The following is a 27,866-nucleotide window of genomic DNA, read 5'->3' on the forward strand; positions in this document are numbered from 1 at the left end:
GCCGCCGCGGCCTGTCCCGGCAGAGCCTGATTGTAGGGGCGAGAGGAACTACAACTTCCAGCATGCCGTGCGGCGCCTGTCTCGACCCTTGGTTCCTACCCCCACCCCACCCTCCCGCCCCCTCCTCGGGACTATCCCCTTCCGCCCCTTTTGTATGCCGCACAGCCTGTCTAGAAAGGCTGGACCCTCGGCGGCGAAGTCTGACGCTGACCTGAGAGGGAGGGCTCGGTGTGGAAGAGGTGAGGGTGTCCCAAACTCCTTGGGCTACATATCTGGCCGAGTCCAGCCTCTCCGCATCCATATCCTTTCCCCTCGTTGTCTGAGGCGTCCCTCGACCTCCCTGGCTTGACTGTTAAATCCAGTTCTTGCGATCCCTGGGCTTGCACTCGGGGTTGGGGCCGCGAGCGAGCCCAGACAACTGATTTTGAACAAGCATTTATTGTACTAAGGTTCTGGGCTCTGGCCTCTGCGGTGGATCCTTGTTTCCTGGACCCTTCGCCCACAGAGTCTTCCTAGTTTAATCCACATTTCCTCGTCTCAGTTCGTCACCTCACTTGTGTAGGCCTGGCTTTGAAAGAAGATAAATGAGTCCGAATCTAACTTCTCACAGGCTGGTTTCTGCGGTGTCCTGAGGCGGAGAGCGTGTTGGTTGTAGATATTCTTTGGCCAAGTCGTTTTCCATCCTTTGTGGTATTCCTGCCCTTCCCTCAGATCTACTGCCCTGTATGGTGGGATCTCAGTAAACAAGTGACAGGGACAAGCCTTTGAAGTGTTTTAAATAATTTTGAAGCACCTTTCTCAGCCCCTCTTAAAATTGTAGCTGATTGCTTTATAAATTTTAGAGCCGTTAAATTATTGTCTTTTTTTACTTGCTGAGGAAATATAGTTTCTGACTAGCGCTAGAAGTACAGATTGGTGTCAAGCGTCCACTGCCTTTGCGTAATTAAGAAAAGATTCCAGAAATCCTCTGGTGGATTACAGAGTTTGTTAAGACTCATGCTATGCCTATCTGTAGATACTGTAGTAATGACCTGCCCTCAGTTTTCCCTAGAGTGATAAAAGAACGATGCAAATCAGAGTGGAAATGACCCAGGAGATAGAAAACCTGGATAGGAGCAACTAACTTTAGCTTAAAAACTTTGGTACTTAATCCTTTTGTGCCTCATTTCCCTCATCAATGAAATGGAATCTGCTAGGCCTACTTTGAAGAGGTGTTCTGAGGCTTTGTAAACTGGCACCTGTACCATAGACGTTTACCTGCTCTGTGGACATCTTCAGTGTTTGTGATGGCTACTCAGAGTTTTTATATCAAAATTTTAAACTTTAGGAATGCTTAGAAATATTTTTCTAGCTTTTTCCAAGGTATTGATTTATTATTAATAAAAATTAATACTAAACAGATTTTTGTGTCAGCACATGTGCTTTCCGTGTGGTTCACTGGCTTCAGCCTTACAACAGTCTTCCCAGGTATGTTTCTGTTGTTAAGTCCCATATTTACAAATGGCAGAGATAGAAAGAAGGCAGAAGATACACTAAAAGGAGCTAGCCTTTAGTATTTACTGTATACTGGGGACTTTTGTTAGCTCTTTCTTGACTCCTGTTTATTCTTCACTGCAACCCTGTGAGGTCGCCTGTCACTTTCTCCAAGGCTTAGAAGTGAGATTATTTACCCAGGTTGCTGAGAATTGGAGAGACTGACATTTGAATTCAAGTCTGCCTGACTACAAAGCCTATGCTTGTTGCAATATAAGGGATGATATTTTTTTTTCTGCTAGCTTTTGTATTTGATTTTACTCACTGCATTAAATATACAAAAGGATGTTTAAGCCGTGTCTGGGTTCAGTAGAAATCAGTTAGTGATATCTGCCATGGGGAAGGATCAGATGGTAAACACTTCTCAGCCTGCTTTGCCATTCCCAGACCCCCTGACAACACACGAAGTGAGGCAGAGTGTGTTAAGGCCATTGGGAGTCTCAGTGGGTCTGCCGTGGGGAGTGTTTCTTAAGCTTCTATTGAGAAAGGTGCTACTGAAATAGAAAAAGCAAATCCATCCTTTAGAACTGGATTCTCTGTAGCCTTTGGAGTTATTTTTGGCACTGAAAAATTTGGTACCTGGTTCTTGGCTTAAATCAGTTTTCACTCTAATCTAGTTGGCATGGATAGTTTAGTTTGTGATTCTAAGGCAAAACTTTTTTTCAGGGTGAAATCTAATTTTAGAATAGTTATGAGAGGGACTTGTGGTGTTTTGACTGATTCTTCATAGACTTCCTTCTTTGGCTATGCCCTCGTTTCCCAAATTTTGGCCAGTACTTGTTATTAAATTAATCATGATTTGAAGTTGAAGTTACAAGCAGGCTAATTCAGCTTCCTTTAGTTGCTTACTTGCTATCAGGAATTCAAGAAGCACATGAGAGAGTAAGATGTCTATGAGTTTTTATTCTCTGCGGTATTCCCAGAGCCTAGAACAGGGCCTGAGAGGTGGCACGCAACAGATACATGTTGAGTCCATGAATGTAGTTACCATCTGTTTTGTTTATGCTTTGATTAACCTTGTGTATCCAGCAAAGTTCGTGATGCATTCTTGTAACACATGCCTGGTTTGTACTTTTACCTTTGTACATACTTTTACTGGGGCTTCCCAGGTGGCACTAGTGGTAAAGAACCCGCCTGCCAGTGCAGGAGACCTAAGAGACACAGGTTCAATTCCTGGGTTGGGGAAATCCCCTGGAGAAGGGCATGGCAACCCACTCCAGTATTCTTGCCTGGAGAATCCATGGACAGAGGAGCCTGGTGGGCTACCGTCCATAGGGTTGCAAAGAGTTGGACACGACTGAAGTGACTTAGCACGCATGAGAGTGTATAAATTAGAAAAGGTATATATGCTCAATACTGTGTTGTAGGGTCCTTCAGAGAGGGACTGTGTTTTGTACTTCAGATATCCCTTACGTAATAAAACAGCTGACAGAGCACCTGAGATGGTGTTGTGAACAAAGTAGCTGCTGTAGGAATGAATGACTACTCGTGGGTTATCAGGCAATCAAAAGTGTGATTGGATTGGTTGGAGACCCAAGGATCTGATTTTATGTGGCCTCTGCAGTATTTTCTTCACCAGACGCTTTTTGTGCATCCCTGACTACAGCAGGAAGTTTGTAGTCCAGGAACCCAAAGCTTTTGGAGCTCTTTTGAGGACAATCCAGAAAGAGACATACAGTATATCTCTCTTCCTCTTCCTCCAGATGAATCGGACAAAGGGTGATGAGGAGGAGTATTGGAATAGCTCCAAGTTCAAGGCTTTCACCTTTGATGACGAAGATGATGAGCTCTCACAGGTGGGTTTCTGTGAACACTCGCCGAAGTTCTCACCCCTTTCCACTGTGTACCCTTTCCCTTGCATCCTTGGTAACCTGTCTCAATTAGGCTCAGCAGTGCTTTCAGTCACATCTTTACAAGACTCTTCATGGAGAAGAACGCTGGGCAAAGAAAGGAATTGTAAAAGCCAACTCCCTGCCCATTTTCCTTTACATTCTTAAGATGATTCATTTCTTTGCGTTGTGTTTTTTTTCCCCCAAGAACCCATAAGTCTTTTTTCATGTGGTATAATTATTATTTTTGAAGGATGAACTGGATTGGGAGTTTTGTCTTTATCATGTCTGTTTTACAAATGAGGGAAACATTCATTTTTGGAAAGATGGATAAACTCCCTACAAAGCAAGTCAATACCAGGAATAGGATTAGAATTCAAAATCGGCTTTGACTCTTCCTAACCTTTTGCCACTGGACTCCAGTGTTGGCTAAATAGCAGTTTCTTTTCTTGGCAAACATCTAGTGGGCTAGGCATTCGATGGCAGAAAGGTTAAAATATTGGCCATTCTCAAGTCCAAGTTCCTCAGCCTTCTTGGCTGTCAGAGGGAGAGGTGAGAAGTGGTGACTGCCTAAGCGCCCTGCCTGGTGTCCGTCCACAGTTAAAGGAATCCAAGCGGGCAGTGAATAGCCTTCGAGACTTTGTGGATGATGATGATGAAGATGACCTGGAGAGAGTCAGCTGGACCGGGGAACCTGTGGGAAGTAAGTACAAAAGACCCTGGGAAGGGATTAATTATTCAGGGTTCTTAACATTCATAAAGTCTCCTCAATACTTGTCAGGATAGGGAACAAGGCTAAGCTGTTTTCAGATGAGCATACATCTGGAAATTTACCCAGGAGAGGGTACTTGGGGAAATAAGGCAGTAGTTTCCATACGGCTGTCTAGGTCTGCTATCTGAGGGCTAATGTTTGGGTGGCTATTTCAGACTTATTTGGGGTGCTTGTTAAAATTAGATTCCTGGGCTTCACTCGAGAGACTCTGCTTCAGTAGGTCTTGACGTTGGGTGTGGGGTGGCGGGTAGGGCGGGGTCTCAAATGACAATAAGCACTGCTAATGTTCTGATACGCAGTCATATTTGAGAACTGCTGACTTAAATGCTCACAACTGCCTGGCAGAACTGACTTCCTTAGCCACCAAGTCTCACTGCCTAATTGTTCTCTGATACCACTTAACACCTTTGCTGGGCCCATCTGATTAAGCGTAGTTTTAAAGGTTTGTTTGTTTGTTTGTTTTAATGGGAAATACTGTCACATGATTTAAAAAGCAAAAAGTATTCAAGGCGTACTGTAGTAAAAAGGATTCACAGCGTACTGAGAAGTTTCCCTCACACTGTCACGCATCTACTTAGTTCTCAGGCCCTGCCAGCCCCAAAACAACTGCTGTTGTTTGCTTCCTGTGTGTTCATTTAGAGATGCTTTCTGCTTGTGGAACTACATATAGGAAAATGAACCCCGTTTTTTACACCAGAGGTGGCATACTTTATACTCTCCTCTTTTCACTGGATAATATAGCTTGAAGATCTTTCCAAGTGTTCTCATGCTGCCTCTCCCTTTTTAAAAATAGCAACATAGTATACACGGTGTGGAATTCTCATAATTTATATAACCAGTCCACTGTTGATGAGCATTAGATTGTTTCCAATCTTTTGTTGTTTATATTGCTGTTCTTGTATTTTGCCCATGTAAGAGTATCTGAAAGTTCAGTTCCCAGAGTAGAATCGCTGGCAGAGGGTATTTGCATCTGTGTCGGTTAGAGGTTGCACGGATTTGCACTCCCACCTTGCAGTGTCAGAATGTTCCTTTTTCCCACAGCCTTGACAGCACAGGGTGTTCTCAAACTTTTGGGTCTTTGTCAATCTTATAGGGGGCAAGTGGTATCTCAGTGTGCTTTTTAAAAATACTTATTTATCTTCAGCTGTTCCGGGTCATTGTTGCTGCGTGGGCTTTTCTCTAGCTGCAGCAAGCAGGGTCTACTTACTAGCTGTGTGCAGGCTTCTCATGGCGGTGGTTTCTCTTGAAGAGCCTGGGCTCTAGGTGCACGGTCGTCAGCAGTTGTGGCACGGGAGCTTAGTTCCTCCGTGGCCTGTGGGATCTTCCCGGCCCTGGGATTGAACCTGTGTCCCCTTGCGTTGGTAGGCAGGTTCTTAATCACTGGACCTCCAGGGAAGTCTTAACTGTACTTTTAATTTGTGTAATTCTCTTACTAAGAGTGTGGTCAAGCACCTTTTCGTATGTTTAACAGCTACTTGTATTTCCTTTTCTTTGATCCATTTATTCATTTCCTTTGCCCTTTTTTTCTGTTGATGGGTCTATGTGATTCTGTTCTTTCTCCCTGCCTGAGTATTTTAAGTCCATGTTGACAAGGGACCAGGGCTTCTGATGAAAAGCTTTTAGAGTTTATTGGAAAGCTGGATGTGGTGGTATTATTTTGGATGAGAATGACTGATCTACATCTTGCTGTCTCACAGGTATCTCATGGTCCATCAAAGAGACTGCTGGTAATAGCGGGTCTAGCCACGAGCGTGAACAGCTGAAGAACCGAAACAGCTTCTCCACCTATGCACAACTACCCAAACCTGCTTCTACCTACTCTCTGAGCAGCTTTTTTAGAGGTGAGAGCGACGGTTAAAGGGACAGAGTCCTTTTCTTTGTTCCGAAAAACCACGAAGGCTGTGATTTTCATTTACTCTATAAGAAAAAGATACTGAAGTATAAAAATCTTTGGAGCTAGCAGTTAGGGATAAGAAAGGGGGAGAAATGAGGGAAATTCAGAGGGGTTGGACTGGGTTTCTTTTTTTTTTTTTTTAATTTTTTATTCCTTTATTTCTCATGTGTTCCCCATCCTGAACCCTCCTCCCTCCTCCCTCCCCATACCATCCCTCTGGGTCATCCCAGTGCACCAGCCCCAAGCATCCAGCATCGTGCATTGAACCTGGACTGGCATCTCGTTTCATACATGACATTTCACATGTTTCAGTGCCATTCTCCCAAATCTTCCCACCCTCTCCCTCTCCCACAGAGTCCATAATCCTGTTCTATACATCAGTGTCTCTTTTGCTGTCTCGTATACAGGGTTATCGTTACCATCTTTCTAAATTCCATATATATGCGTTAGTATTGGACTGGGTTTCTAAAACATGATAAACAAAGCTGACATCAACCTTGTGACATCTACTCAGGAAATTCGCCTAGGTCAGAATTCCCCCCTACCCCTGTGCTCAGGAAATTTGCCTAGGTCAGAATTCCTCCCTACCCTGTGCATCTCTGTTGGGAAGCCTTGTGCACTGCTGGGGGTAATGTAAAATGGTACGGCCTGTGTGTGGAAGACACCGGAAGACTGTGGAAGACAGCGGAAGACTGTGGAAGACAGTTTGGCAGTTTCTCAAAAAATTAAGTGTAGAATTGCCATATGATCCAGCAGTGTACTTCTGGGTATATACCAAAACGAATTAAAGCAAGAGTTTAAACAGGTATTTATACACCACGATTCAGAGTAGCCAAAATATGGAAACAACACAAATGTTCATTCACTGACGAATGAATGAACAAATGTCCATGCACATGCAGTGGAATATTATTCAACCTTAAAAAGGATCAAAATTCAGATACGTGTTACAACATGGATGAACCTTGAGGATATTATGCTGAGTGAATGAAGCCAGACATACAAGGATTCTGTGTGATTCGATTTCTGTGAGATGCCTAGAATAGTCAGATAGAAATAGAAAATAGAATAGTGGTCACCAGGGAATGAGAGTAAGGAGGAAAGGGAGTTATTGTTCAGTGGGTACAGTCTCAGTTTGAGATGATCAGAAAGTTCTGGAGATAGTAGTGATGATTGTACAGTGTGGATGTACTTAGTACCACTGAACTGTATCCTCCTTAAAAATGGTGATGTTTATGTTAGGTGTATTTTATCACAATTAAAAGAAACAGTTCCTCAGTGCCTTTTATTTCCACGGTACCTCAGATTTCTGAAGTTGAATAAAAGCTTTTTTAAGCCTTAAGTTCTTATAATTTCACAAAAAGGTTCTGTGTGCACTGCATCCTAAACTGAGTCTGGATGGCTCTGACTTTAACTCTTGGCCTTATGTGTTCTTTATCTTTAGGGAGAACTAGACCTGGAAGTTTCCAGTCCCTCTCTGATGGTAGGCATGGACTCTTTTCTCTTGATTACTGGGAGATGTTACTGGTCTGGGGTACAGCCTAGGGAGTCATGGGGACAAGTGATAATTAGATGATGGCACTTCTGAACCTATCATCATTATTAGAGGAATTTTCTGGTGCTGAATAAGCAGCTTGAGACCATTCAGGCTGTGGGGTCCAAGGGTAGCATCTAGGGATGCTGTCTTTGGGTAGGAACTGAGATCTACTCGGACTTCCCTACTTGGGGCCATAAAAATACCTTGGGAGCCCGCAAGTCAAGCAAAGGAAGCAGTGGAAGAAAGGAATGGCAGGAAGATGGTATCCTTCTCAGTCCCTTGCCTGTTCTTTTGCAGCTCTGTCAGACACACCTGCCAAGAGCTATGCTCCAGAGCTGGGGAGACCCAAGGGGGAGTATAGGGTGAGTTATATCTTATGATGGTCAGGACACTTTACACAGTTTGACGAACTTGGACATTTGTTATCTTGCTTGATCTTCCCAAATCTCTGAGCAGGTGTTATTTTAAACCCCTCTTAGAAATAAGAAAATTGGATCTCTAAACATTAGAGCTTGCCGGGAGTCTCACAGCTAGTTACATGGTAGAACTGGAACTTAAAATTTTTAGTTTCTGATTCAGCCCTGGTGTACTTTCCTTATCCATTATACTGCCATTTTTTAGGTTGTGGTTTGAAACTTTTGATCATCACTGTGGTCTAGAAGCTTGGTGGAGCTCATATTCACATGAAGCACATGAAAAAGCAAATTGACTGAAAAGGAAAAAACGATATCATAAGGTCCAAAAAAAGAACATGTTTCTCTCTTTTCCGTCTGTCGGCAAAACCATTCATTAGAGTCCCAAAACGGCCTCTACAGGCTGAAATTCTCAACCACTTACATGTTGGGCTGCTAGCTTTGTCAGTTGATCCGTTCCCTCTTTGATCCAATTCGTCCTGCCTGTAAAATCTCTGTCCTGGTTGCTTAAGAAACTTAGGACCAGACCATCCTAGTCTTGGTTTTTTTAATCTATCTTCTGGGCTTCCCTGGTGGCTCAGACGGTAAAGCGTCTGCCTGCAATGCAGGAGACCCGGGTTTGATTCCTGGGTTGGAAAGATCCCCTGGAGAAGGAAATGGCAATCCACTCCAGCACTCTTGCCTGGAAAATCCCATGGACGGAGGAGCCTGGTAGGCTACAGTCCATGGGGTTGCAGAGTCAGACACGACTGAGCGACTTCACTTTCACTTTCAGAGACTAAGACTATAAGCATGAGGTGAGGAGCTGATGCACTGATAATTCTGAATTCCGATCCTTTAATTTCCTATAATTCATGCGTTGCTAATATTCCAGGATTACAGCAACGACTGGAGCCCCAGTGACACAGTGCGGCGCCTCAGGAAGGGCAAGGTAAGGCCCCTGGGGAGAGAATTCTTGTGGGAATTGGAATTTGTCTATTTTGGAAGCTGAGCAGCTTGGCCTTTCTCTTCAGTTTTGTTAAATGAAATGATTTTCAGGAGGAAAACCATTCCACTAAGATGGCAATTCAGCTGCAAAATTTCTAATTCTCCACGGTTTAGTGTTGTTTTGATGGGGAAGTGGGAAAAGAGTGATGGATGAGAGGGAAAAGTAGTGCCTTTAAGAGTGAGAGCAGATGTCTCATGTTTAGGTCTGTGATCCAGTGTGAGTTAATACAGAATATATGGTGTGAGGTACAAATGGACATTCATTTTTTTCCCATACGGTTCTCTGTTTGCTCCAACACTGTTTGTTGAAAAGACTATCCATTTCTGCATCGGTCACTTTGGTGCCTTTGTTGAAAATGAATTGACTGTATATATGTGTAGGTCTCTTTCTGGACTGTATTCCAGTTCATTGATTTTTTTTTTGTCTATCCTTATGCCATTACCATTCATGACATTGTACAGGAGACAGGGATCAAGACCATCCCCATGGAAAAGAAATGCAAAAAAGCAAAATGGCTGTCTGGGGAGGCCTTACAAATAGCTGTGAAAAGAAGAGAAGCAAAAAGCAAAGGAGAAAAGGAAAGATATAAGCATCTGAATGCAGAGTTCCAAAGAATAGCAAGAAGAGATAAGAAAGCCTTCCTCAGCGATCAATGCAAAGAAATAGAGGAAAACAACAGAATGGGAAAGACTAGAGATCTTTTCAAGAACATTAGAGATACCAAGGGAACATTTCATGCAAAGATGCGCTCGATAAAGGAGAGAAATGGTATGGACCTAACAGAAGCAGAAGATAATAAGAAGAGGTGGCAAGAATACACAGAAGAACTGTACAGAAAAGATCTTCACGACCCAGATAATCACGATGGTGTGATCACTCACCTAGAGCCAGACATCCTGAAATGTGAAGTCAAGTGGGCCTTAGAAAGCATCACTATGAACAAAGCTAGTGGAGGTGATGGAATTCCAGTTGAGCTGTTTCAAATCCTGAAAGATGATGCTGTGAAAGTGCTGCACTCAATATGCCAGCAAATTTGGAAGACTCAGCAGTGGCCACAGGACTGGAAAAGGTCAGTTTTCATTCCAATCCCAAAGAAAGGCAATGCCAAAGAATGCTCAAACTACCGCACAATTGCACTCATCTCATACGCTAGGAAAGTAATGTTCAAAATTCTCCAAGCCAGGCTTCAGCAATACGTGAACCGTGAACTTCCAGATGTTCAAGCTGGATTTAGAAAGGGCAGAGGAACCAGAGATCAAATTGCCAACATCCGCTGGATCATCGAAAAAGCAAGAGAGTTCCAGAAAAACATCTATCTCTGCTTTATTGACTATGCCAAAGCCTTTGACTGTGTGGATCACAATAAACTGTGGAAAATTCTGAAAGAGATGGGAATACCAGACCACCTGACCTGCCTCTTGAGAAATCTGTATGCAGGTCAGGAAGCAACAGTTAGAACTGGACATGGAACAACAGACTGGTTCCAAATAGGAAAAGGAGTACGTCAAGGCTGTATATTGTCACCCTGTTTATTTAACTTATGTGCAGAGTACATCATGAGAAACGCTGGGCTGGAAGAAGCACAAGCTGGAATCAAGATTGCTGGGAGAAATATCAGTAACCTCAGGTATGCAGATGACACCACCCTTATGGCAGAAAGTGAAGAGGAACTAAAAAGCCTCTTAATGAAAGTGAAAGAGGAGAGTGAAAAAGTTGGCTTAAAGCTCAACATTCAGAAAACGAAGATCATGGCATCTGGTCCCATCACTTCATGGCAAATAGATGGGGAAACAGTGGAAACAGTGTCAGGCTTTATTTCTTTGGGCTCCAAAATCACTGCAGATGGTGACTGCAGCCAGGAAATTAAAAGACGCTTACTCCTTGGAAGGAAAGTTATGACCAACCTAGATAGCATATTCAAAAGCAGAGACATTACTTTGCCAACAAAGGTCCGTCTGGTCAAGGCTATGGTTTTTCCTGTGGTTATGTATGGATGTGAGAGTTGGACCGTGAGAAGGCTGAGCGCCGAAGAATTGATGCTTTTGAACTGTGGTGTTGGAGAAGACTCTTGAGAGTCCCTTGGACTGCAAGGAGATCCAACCAGTCCATTCTGAAGGAGATCAGCCCTGGGATTTCTTTGGAGGGAATGACACTAAAGCTGAAACTCCAGTACTTTGGCCACCTCATGCGAAGAGTTGACTCATTGGAAAAGACTGTGATTCTGAGAGGGATTGGGGGCAGGAGGAGAAGGGGATGACAGAGGATGAGATGGCTGGATGGCATCACCGACTCTATGGACATGAGTCTCAGTGAACTCTGGGAGTTGGTGATGGACAGGGAGGCCTGGTGTGCTGCGATTCATAGGGTCGCAAAGAGTTGGACACGACTGAGTGACTGAACTGAACTGAACTGATGCCATTACCAAGGCCTTGATTATTGTAGCTTTGTAGTTAATCTTGAAATCAAGTCACGTAAGTTCTTCAACCTTATTCTTCTCTTCCAAAATTATTTCAGCCATTCTAGATCCTGTGTATTTCCATATTAGCTTGTCAGTGTTACAAAAGAGCTGCTGGCATTTTGACTGAGATTGCATTGAATCTGTATTTCAATTTTGGAAGAATTGATACCATAATAACTATTGGGTGAAAATGGATCATAGTAGAATAAGTGCTAAAACTATAAAGCTGGAAGAAAATTTAGGTGAAAGCCTTTGTGATCTTGAGTTAGGCAAAGACTTACTAACCAAACATACAAAAACCATCAGACCAAAAAGGAAAATGGACTTCACCAAAATTGAGAAGTTTTGTTCTTTGAAAACACTGTTAAAAACACGAAAAGACCATTGCTGGGAGGAAATATTTGTAAAATACATCTTATAAAGTGTTTTCTCCAGAATATGTATATAAAAAATGATGATGTATCTTCAGTAATAAGATAAGCCATCAAATTTAAAAACTGGCTCAAGTTTTCACCAGTTACATCACCAAAAGCTGTGTGAATGGCCAATAAGCACTTGAAAAGATGCTCAACGTTATCAGTTATCAGGAAAATGTGAATTAAAACTGAGATACCACTATACAGCCACTATAATGGCTAAGTTTAAAAATACTGATCATACCAAGCGTTGCTAAGCTAAATCGTGTCAGTCGTGTCCGACTCTGTGCGACCCCATAGACGGCAGCCCACCAGGCTCCTCCATCCCTGGGATTCTCCAGGCAAGAACACTGTAATGGGTTGCCATTTCCTTCTCCAATGCATGAAAGTGAAAAGTGAAAGTGAAGTCGCTCAGTCGTGTCCGACTCTTAGCGACCAAGTGTTGGGAAGATGCAAAGCAACTGAAACTCTCATATGCTGCAAACAGGAAGGTGAAGTGGTAAAACCACTTTGCAAAAGAGTCTGACAGTTTCTTACAAAATCAAACACACATGTAATTTAATCACTAATAGACATTTACAATTCAGGAGAAATGAAAATTTGTTCATACAAAGACCTGTACATAGATGTTCATAGGAACTTTATTTATCATAACCTTTAAAGTGGGAATAACCTAAATATCTGCTAGTAAGATCCCTTGTCAGATGGACAAGGGGAATTTTTGTGGTAATGGAAATGTTCTGTATCTTGATTGTGGTAGTAGTTAACATGGGATTATTTACTTGTCAAAACTCACTGAACTGTACACTTAGATAGGGTAGATTTTATATGATATAAATTGTACCTCATTAAAAAGAGAACAAGTTGGGACTTCCCTGATGGTCCAGTGGTTCAGAATCCACCTGCCAGTGCAGGAGATATGGGTCTGATCCCTGGTCTGGGAAGATGCCACAGCTAAGCCCGTGTGCCACAACTACTGAGCCAGTACTCTGGAGCCCTCGCTCCGCCACTGCTGCAGCGCGAGCTCCAGGGCCTGTGCTCCCCAGCAGCAGCAGCCACTGCAGTGAGAGCCTGCACACCGTCACGAAGAGTAGCCCCCGCGCCACAACTCGAGAAAGCCTGCACGCAGCAACAAGGACCCCGCACGGGCAAAAATAAGGAAACAAGTTAATTAAAAAGAAAGAAAAGTTGGTCTCAGATAGCCAGTCCCCTGCTGTCCCCTCCAGTGGACCCCACACGCATCCCCCGTGGTGTGGCAAACGCTGCAGGGCCTCAGGAGTCCCTGTGCAGAGAGCCCTTCTTCCTGGGACACCGCGTGGCCGGAAAGGTGGCCGCCGCCTCGCCTGTCATGCACCGCATGTTCCTGGGGAAGCTCGTCCTAAACCATTTCTATAGGACCTGCTTCTGGGTCCAGCTTTCATATGTAGCAGAGCAGCTCCCTCACTGCGATCTACTGAAAGGTGGCGCTCAACACCAGGGTTTGAAAAAGCAACAACCAACCAAACAAGGAAAAACAAGTTTTTTAAAAAGGGAAAAAAAGAGGCAAAAGAGAACAAGTGATCTCCTTACCTGTTGACTTTGGCAAGCCTTCATCAGGACACTAGCATCTTCCAGGGTTGCCCAGAAAATCCCATGGATGGAGGAGCCTGGTGGGTTGCAGTCCATGGGGTCTCTGGGAGTGGACATGACTGAGCGACTTCACTTTCACTTTCCACTTTCATGCATTGGAGAAGGAAATGGCAACCCACTCCAGTGTTCTTGCCTGGAGAATCTCATGGACGGAGAAGCCTGGTGGGCTGCAGTCCATGGGGTCGCACAGAGTCGGACACGACTGAAGCGACTTAGTAGTAGTAGTAGTAGTAGTAGTAGTAGTAGTAGGGAGGGGTAGTGGGAACCTCCTGGCTCATAGAGTGTTGAGGGCTGTTGTGTAAAGTAAAGAGGCTCTCCTTGGGGACCAGCGTGTGTGCTCAGTTGTGTCTGACTCTTTGTGACCCCACGGAGTGTAGTCTGCCAGGCTCCTCTGTCCATAGAATTTTTCAGGCAAGAATATTGGAGCAGGTTGCCATTTCCTCCTCCAGGGGATCTTCCTGACCCACACAGATTAAACCCATTTCTCTTGCATCTCCTGCACTGGCAGCTGGATTCTTTACCATTAGTGCCATTTGGGAAGCCCCAGGTGGCTCAGTGGTAAAGAATCCACCTGCAGTGCAGGAGATGTGTGTTCATTCCCTGGGTCAGGAAGATCCCTTGGAGAAGGAAATGGAAACCCACTTCAATGTTATTGCTTGGAAAATCCAATGGACAGAGGAGCGTGGCAGTCTGCAGTCCATGGGGTCGCAGAGTCAGGCATTACTAAGCGACTGAGCATGCATGTATGCGTTGGGGATATTTCAGGTCATTCTTGCTCTTCCTCAGTTTCCAGTGACAAAGGAATATAGGAAATGGTCCTCTTCCTTGCACACCAGTTCTATTCTTACCTGGCAGGTCTGCTCACTGGAAAGGTTCCGCTCCTTACAGGACAAAATCCAGCTCCTAGAAGAAGCAGTCAGCATGCATGATGGGAACGTCATTACTGCAGTGAGTTGTGCCTTTTTGTTGTTTAATTATTGCTTTCGTCAGTTTCTGAAAGTCCAATCAGGATAGATTTTTTTTTTAATATCTATTTCTTTATTTGAAATATAGTTGATTCACAACCTTTTTGTTTCGGGTGTACAGCAACATGACTCAGTTATATGTATTAATATATATATATTTCAGATTCTTTTCCCTTATAGGTTATTATAAAATACTGAGTATAGTTCCCTGTGCTGTGCAGTAGGTCCTTATTGGTTATCCATAGGATGGACTTTAATGTCAAGTAGAGACACTGGATTTCCTCTTGAAGTAGAAGATTCCCAGAAGTATGTGTTCTAAAGGCTCAGTTTGCATTGTGTGTGACACTCTTGATTATGACCCAGAAGTGGTAGGTTGGCTACTTTGTGTCCTCAAAAATAATCTGAAGGCCGAGAAATGTGACAGCAGCCTCTCCCAGAGGGAGGGAGGTGTCTCTTGCCATAGGGGCAAGGGCGTGTAGACTCCCAAGACAGAGCTCATTCCACATGTCCATCACCTGTCCTTTCATCACACAGAGAGAGAAACACCTTGTCTGGACCTGCGAAGACTCCTGATGAGTTGCTGGCCTCATTCCTAGTCGTCAGGTGCTCAGACAGGGCCTTGTGTTGGGAAGGTTACACAGGGTGATTCATTCTTGGTTCTCTTTTCCTCTAGGTTCTGATCTTCCTGAAGAGGACATTGAGTAAAGGTGAGCGTGGTTTGAGGGAAATCTTTAGTCAGTAAGATGTCTGCTACACTTGAAGGGAGAGTGGTCTCGTGGCTTTCATACCTAAATTCACCAGCATCAGGTCTACTTTTGGGATAGCTGGGGGGTCCTGAGGCTTCAGAGTACACGCCTCAGCCCTGAGTTGTTCCTCCTGTCGAGTGATAGCTACAGTAATTAAAAAGCCCCTCATTTACTGCACAGATGGATGGCTGTGTTGGTCTGAGGAGGTGAAAGACCAGGCTCAGGGCCTGCTGGTTGGGTTGGTGAGAGCTGAAAGCTAACACAAAGCCTTAGCCTTGCCCTGGACCCTGGAGTGTGTTGCTGGTGGGTTGAGCCAGGGGTGCGCACTATGGTAAACCATTCCTAGCTTCTGATGGACTTTGAGGAGATTATCTTAAGAATGTGTGAGTTGGGGGGTACTGATTTCCTGTTGAGTGATAGCTTTAATCCTTCCCCATCTAACTCCTTTCTTCCTGCCTACCAGAGATCCTCTTCCGAGAGCTGGAGGTGCGGCAGGTTGCCCTGAGACATCTCATTCACTTCCTTAAGGAGATAGGTGATCAGAAGCTGCTTTTAGACCTCTTTAGGTAAGAACCGATCATCTGGTCTGTAAAGTTTGTTAAGTACTTAGTTCAGAGCACGCTGGGTGATACTGCAAAGAGACACTGCCCCTTTTTTCTCGAAACGCTTATTAGACAAGATATAATAAGGTGATAGGAGAAGGCAGTGGCACCCCACTCCAGTACTCTTGCCTGGAAAATCCCACGGATGGAGGAGCCTGGTGTGCTACAGTCCATGGGGTCGCTAGGAGTCAGACACGACTGAGCGACTTCACTTTTACTTTTCATTTTCATGCATTGGAGAAGGAAATGGCAACCCACTCCAGTGTTCTTGCCTGGAGAATCCCAAGGACAGGGGAGCCTGGTGGGCTGCAGTCTCTGGGGTCGCACAGAGTCGGACACGACTGAAGCAACTTAGCAGCAGCAGTAAGGTGATGGGGGAATTCCCTGGTGGCAGTGGTTAGGACTTGGTGCTTTCATTGCCATGGACCCAGGTTCAGTCCCTGGTTGGGGAACGAAGATCCCACAAGCCATGTGGCATGACTGAAAAGAGAGAAAGAAGGAAAAAAATGTGATGGGATAACTAATATTGCACCACAACCTGTAATAAAGTGACCGTGTTAAGAAATCAGGCTCCAGAGTCAAGCACCTGTGTTGAATATTTGTTAAGAAATCAGGCTCCAGAGTCAAGCACCTGTGTTGAATATTATCTCCATCACTTAGTTCATAGCATGACGTTGAACAAGTTCCTCAACCTCTCCAAGCACCAGTTCTCACGTTTGTAAAATGGAAATAATGTTGCCTACTCCACAGGTCATTATGAAGGTGAAAGGAGTTCATGCATGTAAAGCACTCAGCATAATGCCTAGTCTGTGGTATTAATGTTTATTAACTATTTTCTTACAAAAGACCGAGACTAAAGATGCCTTTTTTACTTGGTCCCTGGTGATGCCAGTGAGAAGCACAATGGAAAAGCAGAAGAAGCAAATGCAGTTTTCAATCAGGATAGCTGAGGAGAACCTCATGGGAGTGATTAGGAATTGAGTGGGCCCTGTGGGACTGGGTCGGGTTCTGATGGGTAGAGAGGCAAGAAGCAGGCATGTCTGCTGGGGGCCTGGGGAAGGGGGTGCCCATTGGGGGCAGCTGTCTTCTGCCATGTTTTCCTTCCCTATCTCATTTCAGTTGTTAGGGACTTTTTCCCACTCTTAGCTTAAAACAGGTGTATTATGTCCTTTCTTCAGTGTCAGGGCAGGGGGTGGAGCCTCTGTTTAGGCTGACATGTGCCCTGAGGTAACTTTATTTACCCAGTGGCCTCCGCAGAGTGATGAGCTTTCCCAAAGACTCAGGTGGGGAGGGCACACGGTCAGGGTCAAGATTAGAGATGGTTAGCCAGGAATTTGTAGAAACCGCGTTCAAGACGAGCTGTTCCCTCAACCCTTTCTTCCCTCTCTCCCTCTTTCTTTTCTTCCTTCCTTCCCTCCGAACCAACAAGGCTTTTTTTAAGCATCACCTCTATGCCAAAGTAGTGATATTAATTATAGTGGTCCTTGCAGAGTGAAAAAGCAACCAGATGACAAAAAGTCCTTGTTCTCCAAGGCCTTACCACCTTTGGGGAGAGACAAATGCATTGTATGTTGTACCTGAAAACAACGGGGCTTCCCTGGGGGTCCAGTGGTTAAGAATCCACCTGCCAATGCAGGGAACACGGGTTCCATCCCTGGTGTGGGAGGATCCCATATACCCTGGAGCAGCCAAGCCCGTGTGCCACAGCTACTGAAGCCCTCACACCCAGAGCCTGTACTCCGCACCAGGAGAAGCCACCACGGTGAGAAGCCTGCACGCTGCAGCTAGAGAGTAGCCCCGGCTCGTCAGAACCGGAGAAGGCCTACATGCAGCAGTGAAGACCCCTCAAAGCTAAAAATTAAATAAATAAATCTTAAAAAAAAAAAAAGAAAACAACAGAGGAGGATAGTGTAGACAATCTGTTTCCAAGACCCCTGACAGAGAAGAGTGTTTTCATCTTTAAAAAAAAAAAAACCCAGAAGACTACTGTGGGCTAAGGTTTTGCAGAGGCTCTGAGCCTTTCTGTCAGAGCTGTTGACATCACAGAGTTACTAGTGCCCACGACATCTTCCAGTTTCTGCTCTTCACTCAGCTCGGTAGATCGGGCACGTGTTCTCAAGGGGTTGCTGATGGTAGAGAGTTTGAGAAGAGAAGGGCTTAGCTTGTGTATGGAGGCAGATGAGTTCGGATGATGTTTCTCCTAGAACACTCATCCTGTTTTGTGAGGTTATACTGCCACGCATCAACAGATAAAAACGCGCTGCTCCCTTCTGCTTCTTCCCAGGTTCCTGGATAGAACAGAAGAGCTTGCGGTAAGTGTGGCCTTTGTTTCAGTTGGGGGCCTCTTTAGAAAGTCTAAGCCAAAATCCAGCCTACTGCACTGATTGACTATTTCCTTTCCTTTGGTATTGGTTATATCTGGGAGACAGGGGCTTCTGGGAAGCCTGAGAACAATCCAGATGATGTACTGCTTTGTGTCTTTTTATATGCTCTTTTTGATTGGGCTTCTGAATAAATTTTTAAAAAATAACCAAATGAAAACTGGCCTGGTCAGTTTGGAGTTTGTTTCTTAATTTCTAGTTGTTTTTAGTTCTTAATTTGTAGGAGCTTTGGGGTTTTGGCTTCTAATACCAAAGACAGTATTGAACAAACAATATTGAGCAAACAGGGATAAGAAATCAGATACAGGTCATGAAGGACGATCGGTCAAGCTGCTGGTAAGGCACCCAATACACATTTTGGCTGAGAGCTCAATGACTAAATGTTAAAGTTGATTTTGGACAGATTTTCACCATTGTAGATGAAACTCTTGTAGTATAAGAATGAACCTGAAATTTTACCAAAAATGTAATTTTCTTATTAAAACTTCAATAATCTATTTAAAAGGTTTGACATTATTGTGTAAGAGTAAGGATTTCTCGTTGCCATCGATGTCAGAATTATTCTTTTAGTCACTGTACCACACATTGGTGGTAATACATTTTTAAGCTTTGCACACCAGAGTATAATTCAGGAAAACGTTTTCAGTAACATTTTGTAAAAGGAATTTGTACTTAATACTCAAGGTGTGGGAAAATCTCAAAACCTTTTATCTTAATCTCTTCAAAATGATTAGGAATCTGTAGTACTCATTTTGAAAAGCTTTTTCGTTTATATTTTTAATTTCCATAGGTTCAAAACTATAAAGAATTTTCTTCAGATAGCATTCATATAGTTCAGTGTTTTGAAGTTTGATTAATCAGTGAAAATAAATGTGTTTTGGATAACTCATTTTTATCTAAAGCTTTCATATTTTCTTCATATTCTCTGTTATGTTTGAACTGAAGGTGATTTATCATGCATGCTGTTATATATGCATTTGGAGTTTTCCAACCTTATAAACCCTGGAATTGGCAAATCCGATTGTCTGCTTTTAGTTTATCCTCGTAGAATAGGACAGTCTCCTAAGAACAACTTTTTCTTGAAACTAGTGGCTGTTGTATTGGATAATGCAGTTAGAGATAATAATTTTGAATCACTCTTCTCCCGCACCCCTCTGCCATCTATTCCTAGAAGAATCTCTAGTGATGAAGAGTTTAGCTTTCAAACATGGAAAACCTACTGACAGAGCTAACTCACCCTTCTGAGGAAAAGAAACAGCTCAAAGTTCTTCTCTGTTTTTTGTAGCTGTCCCATTATCGAGAGCACTTGAACATTCAGGACCCCGAGAAACGAAAAGAATTTCTTAAGACATGCATTGGGTAAGTGGGGGAGAAGTGTTTTTCACTATCAATACTGTTATATAGAACAATGAAGAGATTAAAAGAGGGTAGGATGGATAGATGGTTGTAGGGAAAGGCTAACAGTGGGTCATACAAACATGATTAAAGATCGTCTCATTCAGTGGTTCCAAACACTGTTCCCCCATAGAGTTTTCACTGATTGGTGATAAACTGAGAAAAATAAAGACAATGTAGAGAGCTTTCTACTAAAGCTAAATTTATTTAATTGGAAAGACTGCGTTTTATTCAGAGATTGTCTCCCCCCCCCCACTTCTTTTTGGTAGAAAAATGAGTTATAAGTTTTTTGTGTGTGTCCTAATGTATTAAAAAATCGGCAACATCTTACTTATGTGTTGTTTTCAGTGTTACCAGTCCTTGAAACCCCATAGTCCAAGAATTACTGGTTCAGTCCAGCTTTTATCCAGAGTATAAGTCCCTGTGAAAACCAGCCCCACATACTCTTCTTCCAGGGGTGGGGCACACACTCTTGGAAGTGGCTTATTTCCTTGTTGGACAGCCTTTATTACCGCAAGTGCCTCCTTATACTGAGCTGAAACTTGCTTCCCTGTTTATCTTTTAAGACAGGTGTAGAGCCCACCCAGTAGACCTTACCTGAGGTTCAGTGGTCACAGTTCTTTCTTTCAGTCATTCCTCATGTGACATGATTGCCAGGTTTCACATTTAGAAGTTTATGTCAGTACAATCCTTAGTTTTAACTTTGGCAGCTACTGAGCCAATATGTTGTATGGCCTCTGGTAAACAGAGAAGTTAGAATACTGAAGTAACTGGTACCTTTTGCTGTCTTCTTTATCACTTCTAAAAATCAGCTGTGGGCTCACACTTACCTGGGAGAGTGTAATTGAATTTCAGAGTTCTTCCTGGAGTGAGTGGAGTAGAGGAATAAGACAGTACTTTCTGAAGGAAGGTCTGGGAACTGGGCATTTAAAATCTGGCTTCTCTTCCTGGCTTTACCCATTGAGTTGCCAAATGACTTTTAGGCAAGACATTGTTTGTCCGTCAACTTCTTCATGTGGAAGGATATAATGTAGTGTTAAAGATGGGGCCCTTGACATCATGTAGAACTCTTGAGATCTTTACCAATGTACAGACATAATGCCATGCTCTGTAACTTGAGTTTTATCTTATTACTCTGCATTAAAAAATGGCCAACATGTCAGTGCTCCTGAAAGACAGGTCAGCATTGACATTAGGCAGTGACCACAACCCCCAAGCCTCCCTGGGATGTGGATGATGGGCAGTTGGTCAGGCGCACTCATTGGCTGAGTGACCTGTTCATCAGTCATTGCACCGCCCACAATGAGGGGATTCTGCCTCACTTCTCAGCAGAATCACTAGTGACTGTATGTATTTCGTGGACTTGAAGGCTCCCTGTCTAATTGGCAAAACCATAAGTATAAAATCCGGGCCAGAGGTCGCCTCTTTTTCCTGCTTTCTCTCTGCCTTTCAGGGATGCTCTAAAGGGAACAGAGATCAGAATTGCAAAGCCCCATGAGCATCTTAGACTTAAAGTGGTGACCTGGATTAGGTAGGTGTGTTTCTTGTTTGAGTAGAGAATGAGGTACTAACCTTCTTGCCCTCTCTCCCAGCTTGCCCTTTTCAGCAGAAGATTCTGCACACATACAAGACCATTACACACTCCTGGAACGTCAGATCATTATCGAGGTTAGAATCCTTGTTTTCATTCTTTCTACTTAAGTGTCAAAGCTCTGTGTCATTCAGCAGCTAGGAGACTTCTGCTCGGCCCACATACGTCATTTCTGGTTACCCTTATTCTAAGAGTCTTTCATTTTCTTTCTCTGCATGGTGGCCTTCCCTCCACTGCCTCCAGGCATCTTTTCTTTTCTCACTTGCTATTAATCTGGAGCTATTTCCTCTTCATCCCAGAACTCTGTTCCATCACTACTTCTCTGGTCTTCCTCCATCCAACTTAGATCATCATTTTCTGGATCTTAAGCTCCTCGGGGCTCTCCTAGGCAGTTTCTTTCTTTTTCTCCTCTTCGCCTCTTTCCTGGGGTAGGATACACATCTGCTCTAGTATTACAGGCTTCTCTCCTGCCTCCACTCCATGGACACTGTTCTTTTTTTTCTCTTGGCTCACTCCACCACAGGCAAACGATCGGCATCTAGAATTAGCGGGACAGACTGAGGTCTTCCGGAAGCACCCCCGCAAAGCGTCCATTCTCAACATGCCGTTGGTGACGACGCTCTTCTACTCCTGCTTCTACCACTACACGGAGGCTGAGGTGCGGGCCACATGGGGGAGAAAGGCCCACGCGTTCTCACTGCACAGGGGGGCATCCTTCAGAGCCTGTGTTTCAGCGTATCTGTTCACAGTGGGTGCACATCATTCTTGGCAGCCCACCTGGGAACTGTTCCAAGAGGGGGAAAGAGGTCTGTATGGGTTCGCGTGGCTTCCAGTGAGCTGGCCTGCCCTAGAACACATCTGCCTGACTGGTGCTGGTGCTAAGAGCATCTCTGGTCAGAGGCCCAGAGTTTCAAATGGATTCCCACAGGGTAAAGAACAGCAGCAGAGGGTAGTTACCTGTGCATACTTAAAAAAGTGGTCTTGAAGAAGTGCGACTTTAGTGATCCCATAGGTGGACATGATCGTAACAATCATAGGATTAGCAAAAAATTGGGAAATACTTTATACCTGTTAATCTAGTGCCCTTAAGCTAGATGGTGATGTCCAGTTAGACCTGATAGAGCTTTTGTCTTAAATTAATTTCCAGGTTTAAATGGTTACAGAGTGAAATGTAGAATGTCTAGCTAGTGGACAAGAAAACAGGAGATTGGTGGCATTTGAGAGAGTCAGTAACACCAAGATTCCTTCTCCACTTTCACCCTAGGGGACGTTCAGCAGCCCGGTCAACCTGAAGAAGACGTTTAAGGTAGATATAAACTGGGCAGTGTTTAGAAAAGTAGTAGCGGAATCGCTCTGTGGGGTGGGCGTTGCTTTAAGGTAGATATAAACTCGGCAGTGTTTAGAAAAGTAGTGTCAGAATCGCTCTGTGGGGTGGGCGTTGCTTTGTAACCTGTGCGGGAAGTGCCTTGGCGTTCAGGGGTCAGGAGAACGGAGTGAGTCTGTGGGAGGTGAGGGAGGCCTTAACTGAAGAGCCCGCAGCAGTGCGGGGCTTGGAGACCCAAGAGCTTTGTGGATCGTAAGGGGCAGAATCAATACCAGGGACTATTTTTGCCTGTCTTTCCAGAACTCTCAAGCCCCTCCCCTGATGCATTTCTGCTTCTCTTAATTTCCCCGGGCCTCTGCTTTCAGATCCCAGACAAACAGTACGTGCTGACAGCGCTGGCCGCTCGCGCCAAGCTCCGGGCCTGGCATGACGTCGATGCCCTGTTTACCACCAAGGTGGGTGCCCTGGGGCTGTCAGCGCTCCGATGGAGATGCTGTCTTGCCATCCCACGCCTCCTGGGAGTCTCAGGTTTCACGCCTCCTGGGACACTCAGGTTCCAGCTACTGGTTGACATTTTTCCTTCAACATTTTATTTTCCAAAGTTTCAGATCTAAAGAAAACCAAAAGAAAGAATAATTAACAGTTTTCACCTACTTAACGAACTTGCTCACATTTTTGCCATGTTTGCTTTCTCTTGTTCTATATGTTTTTTTTTTTTTGCTGAAACATTTGAAAGTAAACTGCAGACATCACAATACTTTAACTACTTAAGTATTGTTCTCATTTGTAACCACAGTATTATCATTCTCGAGAAATTTAACGTTAACATAAGAATATTATCAGGGAGTTCAAGAAGCGGGGACACATGTATACCTGTGACCGATTCAAGTTGACGTATGGCAGAAGCCATCACAATATTGTAATTATCCTCTAATTTAAAAAAAAATATTATAGTACATATAAATTGATTAGCTCTTTAGAGCTGTTTTTTGTTTGTTTTTGTTTGCTGTCCAGATCGTCAAGAATCTTGCATTCCATTCGATTGTCATGTCTCCGTTGGTTTGCAGTTTAAATATCTATTTTTCCACTATGGGTTTGACAGTTTTTTGTTTTCTGCCTTTGCTATTTAAATAGAAACATTAACTATGAAAGCAGTACATGCCTGTGTCAAAATCAAACCCGCTGTGAAAGTGAGAGGGTAAAAAGTGAAGTTCCTCCTCCACTGTCCACCTCCTTTCTCAGTCCCTTCCTCAAGGCAAGCACTGTGAGAAGTTTGACTGGTAGCTTTCCAGACCTTTCCTCATGAATTTACAAATAAAAATTTATGTAAATATAAAGACGTTTAAAAAAAAAAGCGACTTCACTTTCACTTTTCACTTTCATGCATTGGAGAAGGAAATGGCAACCCACTCTAATGTTCTTGCCTGGAGAATCCCAGGGACGGGGGAGCCTGGTGGGCTGCCATCTATGGGGTCGCACAGAGTCGGACACGACTGAAACGACTTAGCAGCAAAGACGTAAAGGGTAGGATTATTCTACCCAGAGAATTTCATACTATCAATGCAAGTATTGTTAATGAAATTGCTTATTTCATTTAGCTGTATTTCAGACTTTTCTGCATTTGTGCCTATGCAAGCTAAGAACTCATAATACCTCTCTTTTCCACCCTCCTGAATTCCTTGACTTTGCTGAAACCCTCATCTCTCTCCCTTTCTTTTTCCCCCACCTCCCATTCATCCACTCTCACCAGCACGTCATGCTGGTCTTACCACAAAACGCAGAGAGACTAGCTCAGAGTGGGTTGAATTTGTCTGACCTGCCCATGGCCACCCCATCTTCCTTTTTCAGAACTGGCTGGGCTACACCAAGAAGAGAGCACCCATTGGCTTCCATCGGGTTGTGGAAATTTTGCACAAGAATAGTGCCCCTGTCCAGGTAATGGTTCCCAGAGAGAGTCGGGTACAGGGTCTTCTAGGAGACCTGACTTTCAGCCTCTTACTGCTCAGCAATGGGGGACTTGACCTGCTCTGGTCTTATCTTAAAGGCAACATAATGGTTGAACTGCACCTCAACCTAGAAAGGGCCAGGGAAGGAAGTTCTGCTCAGCCTTTAGACATATGACCCCAGACCACCCTTTTCTGAGGAGCGTCTGCTGTGTTCAGCCAGAGGGAGGCACACTACTCAAATGATACAGGAGAACTTAATGAGAAAGGCCGTCAAGGAGCAGGGGGTACGGGGGGAGGTCAGACCCAGGGCACACCTGTTGCTGGCACGGGGGTCTGGCTCCAAGATGAGGAGGAGTGGGCCCTTCTCTTCCTTTTCGGGAGAACATGGATTACTGCAGAAAGTCTACCTCATTGCCCATTGCAGACCTAGTCCTGTGGTTCGTGATGGGAATTGTAGACAGCAGGCACTGACTCTTTTGCCTTCTTCAGGACTTTTTCCCTACCTTTCAGAACTCTGGGTTTAATACAGCTGAGAATCGTTAATCAGAAGTACTTGTTTTCACAGGTATTACAGGAGTATGTCAATCTGGTGGAAGATGTGGACACAAAGTTGAACTTAGCCACCAAGTTCAAGTGTCATGATGTCGTCATTGATGTGAGTCCCTCAGAAATGAGAGCCCTGAGTTAGACCTCAGTGGCCAGTGGGAGGCTTCAGTCCCAGGGCCTAGATCCTGAGGTGCTGATGTCAGTTTCCACTTAGCTCATAGTGTGGTCTGGCAAGCGTTAGTTTGGAGACCAGCTCTCCTATATGATTTGCCCAGTTCTCTGACTGGGTTTTCTCTGCTTTTATAAATTCGTTGCACTCGGAGAATTCATAGAATGAAATCAAGCCACATAACCTCTGCAGACGTCTCTTGAGTGTGAAGTTCGGTGGGTGCTTAGCCCCACTGTCATCCCACCGCAGCTCCCTGGCTTCTCTCGGAACCTTGGCTCAGAGTGGGAGAGACAGAAGGAAAGGGGCCCTTCTAGAGAAGGTTGACTGGAGGTTTTTATTGTCATTTCTTTTGGTGACAGACTTGCCGGGACCTGAAGGATCGTCAGCAGTTGCTCGCATACAGGAGCAAGGTGGATAAAGGCTCTGCCGAGGAGGAGAAGATTGATGCCCTTCTCAACAGCTCGGTGAGGGGCCCGCTTGCCCTCCAGTGGGCTCACGAGACAGTTACCAGAGGAGCGTTGAGCACAGACTCCCGAGGCCTGAATGGGATTGCTGTCAGCCAAGCCTGTGGATCTCTTGATAAGGGTCTCCTGCGGGCCTACACGGCAGAAGTCACTCCTGAGACGTGGGATGACTTAGGGTGGTCTGGGGACCTTGGCTGACACTGATTGTAGTGCTCTGATCATTGTTAAACTCATCAGGTAGGAAGGACTAACCACTGGAAGTTAGAAACAAACGTTATAGAATCAGAATATGCAAACTGTAAAGTTTCCTGGGGCTGGATGTGACCTCCCTATTGGAAGAAAGAAGTAGGTGAAGTAGATTTTAGCTACTTTTTTGTCAATTAATTAATTTATTTTAATTGGAGGAAAATTACTTTACAACATTGTGATCGTTTTTGCCGTACATCAACATGAATCGGCCACAGGCATACACGTGTCCCCTGAATTTTAGCTGCTTGGGGAGCACAGCTGCCTCCTCTCTCATGGCATGGAATTGCTGAGCTTATTGTTAACGTGGAGCTTCGGTCCCAGTTAGGTATTTTGGAATCTACCACAAGCTAAAGCTAGTGAATCTTTGAATCTTTGTCCTGAGGAGCACAGAACCAGAATAAATGCCCTAAATCAGGCTTACATAATAGGTACAGATAGGTGTTTCATCCGTCTCCAAATAAGTGAACTCCTCTCCCCCACGTTAAGTTTTTTTTTCAGCCTTCTGGCTCCATCTTTCTTTTCCTTACATTACCTACCTGGAGTCCTTGTTTTATTGAACTCTGTCTGCCTATCTGTAGGGATCCGTGAAAACTGATGATTGTTTGTTTTTTTTCCCCAGCAAATTCGATGGAAGAATTAAGTGGCATCAGCTCCCTTGCAACCTGCCTCATTTCTTCCTTTCCTGCCTGTGAAAGTAGAGAGCACTCTTCTTGGGAGAGTTACAGCATCACATCACTGGGGCCCGTCGTCAGCAGGCAGTGCCTGCCACCCGTGGGACAGAGACCAGCGCCTGGGCACCGACAGCCTCAGACCGGCCTTCTGTCCAGGGACTGTCACCGAAGAGCCAAGATCTAAAGCTTTGCCTCATGAGGGAGGCTCTTCACCTGGTGCTCACGTGAAGGTGGGAATTAATTTCTAGGTTGGGCCCATATTGGGCAAGATGGCTTTTGGTCCGCAGAAAGTGACTGCTCCAAAAAGGAGGTCTCCTAGACCGAGAGGTACCGGTGTCGTCGGGCGGCCACTCCACTGCCCTCAGCTGATTGTGACCTTGGACTTGGTGCTGGACGCTGGCATCTGCTCTGCAGGAAGTCAGCAGGGAACCGGAATGGCTGTCTCCCGGGGGGTGCTCAGGAAGGGCTGCCCGCCTTGCCGGGACCTGTTGGAGGCGCCCTCACCCCAGACTGTACAGAGTCTGCCACCTCGCTGCAGAGCTGGCCCACCCCGCTCTGCTGCCCTGGTCTTCCCTTTACAGACAAACTGTGGTTCCTCTCTCCTCGCACCCCGGGGAGCCTGGTGCGAGAGATGAGGGCCCCCTCCTTCCCATTCCTCCTCCTCCGACCCAGGCCCCCCACCGTACATGAGTTAGCGGGGCTGGGGCACGCGTTCCCTTTCTGCACACACGTCCTTGTTTCACTAGGAGCTTCCACAAGTTTCAGCAGGGCTCACCTCAGCAGCGTTTCTGGTAGGTGAGCAAGAGGGAGGTTTTGGCTTCGCAGTTGGTTTTCGAGAGGATATTCTGTAATGCCTGTGTCCTGTATTCCTGTGCCAGCGTGAGCTTTTCTTCTCTGTGACTGACCTGGGTTTCCCAGACACGCCTAGACGCCTAATAAAGCCATTTCTTCCTTGGCGCCTTCTCTTTCCCTCCTGGTTATTTTGTGCAGAGCCGTGAAATCATTGCCCTGTCTCTTGGGACCGCTACAGCCCTGCCTGGGTGACTGCATGTACCGGCCTGTCAGCACCTCAGGTTATGGAGTAACAGTGCTTATGGCAAAGTAGGGCCGTGTGCTTAACAGAGGGAACGCCACCCCCGGCTGAAGACCTGGCCTCTTGTCCCAGCTCTGCCACTGACAAAGCTATGTGGTGCTGGGCGAGTCCCTTTCTTTTCAATCTCATTGTCTTCATCTGTGAGAGGAAGGCACGATTTTCTCAGGGCTTGTGGAAGTCTGCACTCCTGTGACTGTGGGAGTAGGGGAATTCAGTTCAGTTCAGTTGCTCAGTCGTGTCCGACTCTTAGCCACC

General features: G+C 44.9%; 1 protein-coding gene across 1 annotated transcript; it reads left to right on the plus strand.

The window, feature by feature from the left end:
* Positions 1–152: 152 nt before the first annotated feature.
* On the plus strand, positions 153–27,475 carry VIPAS39 (VPS33B interacting protein, apical-basolateral polarity regulator, spe-39 homolog). The gene is made up of 20 exons (XM_086319456.1): positions 153–239; positions 3,237–3,329; positions 3,963–4,065; positions 5,832–5,975; positions 7,473–7,511; positions 7,863–7,927; positions 8,853–8,909; positions 14,325–14,417; positions 15,108–15,141; positions 15,644–15,746; positions 18,067–18,094; positions 19,449–19,522; positions 21,151–21,226; positions 21,673–21,807; positions 22,414–22,455; positions 22,839–22,928; positions 24,322–24,408; positions 24,985–25,074; positions 25,494–25,598; positions 26,467–27,475. The coding sequence occupies exons 2-20, from the start codon at positions 3,237–3,239 to the stop codon at positions 26,485–26,487; spliced, it is 1,479 nt and encodes a 492-aa protein (XP_086175582.1). The 5' UTR covers positions 153–239; the 3' UTR covers positions 26,488–27,475.
* Positions 27,476–27,866: the final 391 nt, after the last annotated feature.

This window comes from Bos grunniens, chromosome 10, assembly GCF_055505025.1.
Source record: "Bos grunniens cultivar Pamir isolate PY7600 chromosome 10, Bosgru_T2T1.0, whole genome shotgun sequence".
In the NCBI taxonomy this organism is placed as follows: Eukaryota; Metazoa; Chordata; class Mammalia; order Artiodactyla; family Bovidae; genus Bos; species Bos grunniens.

Excerpts from the sequence above, each read along its gene's own strand:
- VIPAS39 (XM_086319456.1), top strand. The coding sequence starts at position 3,237 with ATGAATCGGACAAAGGGTGATGAGGAGGAGTATTGGAATAGCTCCAAG. Across the intron at positions 18,095-19,448 it reads ATAGAACAGAAGAGCTTGCG|CTGTCCCATTATCGAGAGCA; the intron begins GTAAGTGTGGCC and ends TGTTTTTTGTAG. Across the intron at positions 22,929-24,321 it reads ATGCCCTGTTTACCACCAAG|AACTGGCTGGGCTACACCAA; the intron begins GTGGGTGCCCTG and ends TTCCTTTTTCAG.